General features: G+C 65.1%; 1 protein-coding gene across 1 annotated transcript; it reads left to right on the top strand.

The window, feature by feature from the left end:
- Positions 1-2,083: 2,083 nt before the first annotated feature.
- LOC122190824 (ankyrin repeat domain-containing protein 33B-like) lies at positions 2,084-3,591 on the top strand. Its single transcript, XM_042890929.1, has 3 exons — positions 2,084-2,207; positions 2,289-2,429; positions 2,828-3,591. The coding sequence occupies exons 1-3, from the start codon at positions 2,087-2,089 to the stop codon at positions 3,589-3,591; spliced, it is 1,026 nt and encodes a 341-aa protein (XP_042746863.1). The 5' UTR covers positions 2,084-2,086.
- The last annotated feature ends 741 nt before the right edge of the window (positions 3,592-4,332 follow it).

Raw genomic sequence — 4,332 nt, 5'->3', positions numbered from 1 at the left:
GCCGGGGGCTATGGAGCAGCCCCACGGTGCGGACACCCCCAACCCCCCAAAGGATCGTGCAGCTCAGGCTGTAAATCCTGCCCTGATCCGTCTGAGGATGGACGGAGCCATTTTTGGCAGCAGGTGGAATTAAAGGATCCGGAGCGGCTGAGCCCGCGGCGACGGGAGGGGAATCGCAGCCGGGGAGGGGGGGCGCAGAGGCTGAACCCCAGACGTTGGGGGGGGGGCATTCCGGGGGCCGCAGGGGGGTTTTTCTCCCCGGTGGGAGCTGGGATGGCCTGCAGCCCCGCGAGGAACCTGAAGTGAAGGTGGGAGCGTCGCCAGGTGAGGCTGCGCGCCCCCAATGGGGGCTTTGGGGAGGGGAGGCGCAGCTGAAGGGAGCTGCAAAGAATTTCCTCTGCTGAGGTCGCCGGTGGGGTTGGGGGCTGAGGAGCAAAGGGTTGAAGTGCGGCCTGGAAGCCCCACATGAGGCTGCGGGATCCTGGGCTGCTGCTCTGGGCACCGGGGCTGCAGGTCCGGCTGCTGCCCTATGGCTGCTGGGGGTGCAGAGAGCAGCTCTGTTCACCCTACAGCTGCTGTAAGTGTAGCTCTGCCCTATGGCTGCCCCATGGCTGCCCTATGGCTGCCCTATGGCTGCCCTATAGCCGCCCTATACCTGCCCTATAGCTGCTGTGGGTGCAGCTCTGCCCTATGACTGCCCTATGACTGCCCTATAGCTGCCCTATAGCTACTGTGGGTGTACCTCTGCCTCATGGCTGCCCCATGGCTGCCCCATGGCTGCCCGATAGCTGCCCTATAGCTGCCCTATGGTTGCCCTATAGCTGCTGTGGGTGCACCTCTGCCCTATAGCTGCCCCATGGCTGCCATATGGTTGCCCTATAGCTGCCCTATAGATGCCCTATGGCTGCCCTATAGCTGCGCTATGGCTGCCCTATAGCTGCTGTGCTGCAGCTCAGTTTGCTGCCCTATAGCTGCCCCCCAGAAGGGGCTTTGCTGCCCCACACAGGGCCGCCACAGGGTTGGGTTTTTGCCCCACTCCCTGCCCATCTCGTGCCCCCGATTCCCACACTGGGGTCAGTTTGGGACCGTGACCCCCACCCCAGACAGACGGCACTGAGCCCAGGTCCCCCCCAGCCCTGATGACCGATGAGCGGAGCAGAGAGCGCTGCAGCCGCCGAGCCTGAGCTGTACTACGAGGATGAGGAGGATGAAGACGATTCCAGCTCCGGCTTGGAGCCCTCAGACAGCAGCAGCGTCTGCTCTGAAGATTCGGTCTATCCCCCCTCGGAGCCCCCACACGGGGCTGGGGGGCCTGGGGAGCTGAGTCTGTATCAGTGCTGCGTGCGCAACGATGCCCAGCTGCTGCGGGAACGGCTGCGGTGTGGGGTGGGCAGGGGGGAGGCCACAGAGGTGGACATCAACGGCAGGGTGAGTGGGGGGATGTGGGGGGGGCCTGGAGGATGCTGGAAGGGGAGGAGTGGGATCCCAGATCCATGGGGAGTTGGGGTCTCCAGGGTTCGCATGAAGCCATGGGGCAGAACGTGGGGAGGTAGGAGGGATGGGGTAGCAGCCATGGGGAGCTGGGGACCCCAGGGTTCGCGTGGGGCCATGGGGCAGAACTTGGGGGGTAGGAGGGAGGGGGTGGCAGCCATGGGGAGCTGGGGTCTCCAGGGGTTACATGAAGCCATGGGGCAGAACCTGGGGGGTAGGAGGGAAGGGGTGGCAGCCATGGGGAGTTGGGGACCCCAGGGTTCGCATGGGGCCGTGGGGCGGAACTTAGGGGGTAGGAGGGAGGGGGTGGCAGGGCCATGAGGGGTCGGGGTCTCCCAGTCACCACGCAGTGGGGCTGCATGGATCAGTGGGGCAGAGCTTCCCCTTCCCGCCCCGCTCTGGGAACGGGCCGATCCTATAGGAGCCGGAGGGACGGGATGGCAAAGCCCCGCGGTGGGTCGGGATCCCCCAGACCCCATTCAGTGGGGCTGCACGGATCCACGGGGCAGAACCTCCCCACTTTGGGATTCGGGCTGTGGGGCGGAGGGTCCCGACCGGATCTCCGCCCCCCCCCCCCCCATAACAGAACGGGCTGATGGTCGCCTGCTGCCGGGGCTTCGTGGACATCGTGCCGCTCCTCCGGCTCTGCCCCCACGTGGACGTCAACCAGCAGGACACGGAGGGCAACACGGCGCTGATGATGGCCGCGCAGGCAGGTGGGCACCGCGAACCCGCGCGGGGGTCGCCGAGGATCCCTCCTTCAACACAAACAAGGTGTTTTTTTCTCTGCTGCTCAGGGCACGTCACCATCGTTAATTACCTCCTCAATTACTTCCCGGCGCTGGACGTGGAGCGGCGCGACGCCCGCGGGCTGACGGCGCTGATGAAGGCGGCGGTGCAGGGCCAGCGCGACTGCGTGACGGCGCTGCTGCTGGCGGGTGAGAGCCGTGGGAGCAGCTCGGAGGTGTTTGTGCCTCGGCCCCGGGGGGCTCAGGGCTGGGGAGGGGGCTCTGGGCTCGCTGATGTGGTGGGGGGCAGAAGGAACCCGAACCCAACCTGGTGTGTGATCCTAAGGACCGGTGCAACCCAACGCGTCCTGTGATGCCATGGTTCTGTGACCTTTGAGGACCCTTCCAACCCAACCATCCCATGCTTCTATGATCTTTAAGGACCTTTCCAACCCAGCTGACCCATGGTTCTGTGACCTTTAAGGACCTTTCCAACCCAACCACCCCGTGGTTCCCTGATCCTTAAGGACCCTTCTGACCCGACCTTCCCATGAGCTCCATGTTGGTCTGACGCTTTGCTGACGCTTCTCGCACCCTCCTGCCCCCAGGAGCCGACCTGCACGCCGTTGACCCCATCAAAGGGAAGACAGCCAGGGAGTGGGCCGCCTTCACCGGCCGCTTCGAGACCACCGTCCGCATCCGGACCCTCCTGCGGCGCCCACGGGCCGAGCAGTTTGGCACCCATTACCTCCCCGAATGGCCGGCGCTGGCCGGGTTGGTGGCCAAAGCCCTGAGCCCCAAATCCCGCAGCCAACGGCTTGCAGAGAAGATCCGCTCCCTCTTCACCTTCCGCATCCCCCGCGACCCGGAGGAGGACGGCGTGTTGGACCACATGGTGAGGATGACCACCTCCCTCGCCAGCCCCTTTGTGAGCACCGCTTGCCGGACCGTCTGCCCTGATAGCCCACCCCAAGTGGGCAAGAGGAGGCTTTCAGTGGCGGAGATCCTCCAGGAGCCTGGGGCAGCGCCGTGCAGTGGCCAAGCGGTGGGGCACGACCCACAAGTTGGCGATGGCCGAGTCGCGTTGGACCGAGCGGCGGTGGAGACGTCACCGCGCCGTCGCCGCTTCCTGGGCTTCCTGCCCCGGCTGCTCCGCGCCGACTCCATCTTCCCCGGGGAGCGCGTGCCCAGGATCAAGCTGAGCAAAGCCAGCTCTCCTCCGGCCTGCGGGAGGGAGAGGAGACCCCGCGCCCGGGACAAAGCGCTGCTCCAGCCGCCCAAATGGAGATACAAGGAGCTGAAGGAGGAGAAGCGAGCAGCCGAGGAGGCAGAGGGGGAAAAGAAGAGGAAAAAGGGGAAGAAGGGGCGCTGAGGTGGGGGGGGTCCCCGTGCGGACCCCTCTTCTGCTGGAGGTTTTGGGGTGGCCGCCCGCCCGTGTGCCGTCGCTTTGGCTCTGCTGGCCCCATGGCGCTGGGTGGGATCGTGATGGAGGGGTCCCTGTGTTCTGGGTTGGGATTTTGGGGGGTTCGGGGGCTTTTTCCTTTTGCCTCTTTGGTCTCACAGCGATCTTCATCTCATGGGATGTGACTTATTAAAGCAGAAGGGTTTGAACAGCACTGAGCGAACAAATGGAGCCAGGGGCTGCAGCGAGCATCTCCCATATGGGACAACCCAACAGCTCAGGGAAGAGGGACCCCAGGACCCTTCTCCTGCCCCCATGGGGACCCCCACCCCCCTGGGGACCCACGCGTGCCATGCAGCCACTTGTTGCTGCTCCCCAGCTGTGATGGCAGCGTGGATTTTGGGTCGCCAAGCTGAGGGCTGCAAACCAAGCCCCAAAAACGCAAAGAGGGGCAGCGGGGTCTCCACCCTTTGCCCTCCGGGGTCAGCGGGGCCGATCCAGGCTCTGCTCCGTGGGCTCATTTTCAGTCCCCACTCCCAGGGGCACCACTGCTGCAGTGCCAAACTGCCATCGTCCACCCCATGGTGACCCATGGGGGGGAGGTTCTGCTGGCCCCCCCCCCCCCCCCCCCCGTGGTTGCTGTGGGTTTGGTGGCGGCTTTGTGTCGCCGTCAAACAACCAAACTTCCTCTTTTGGGAGATCTGTGCGATA

This window comes from Lagopus leucura, unplaced genomic scaffold, assembly GCF_019238085.1.
Source record: "Lagopus leucura isolate 7727_CA_CO unplaced genomic scaffold, USGS_WTPT01 33511-0_obj-0_obj, whole genome shotgun sequence".
In the NCBI taxonomy this organism is placed as follows: domain Eukaryota; kingdom Metazoa; phylum Chordata; class Aves; order Galliformes; family Phasianidae; genus Lagopus; species Lagopus leucura.
This window is presented reverse-complemented; position numbering and strand designations above follow the sequence as displayed.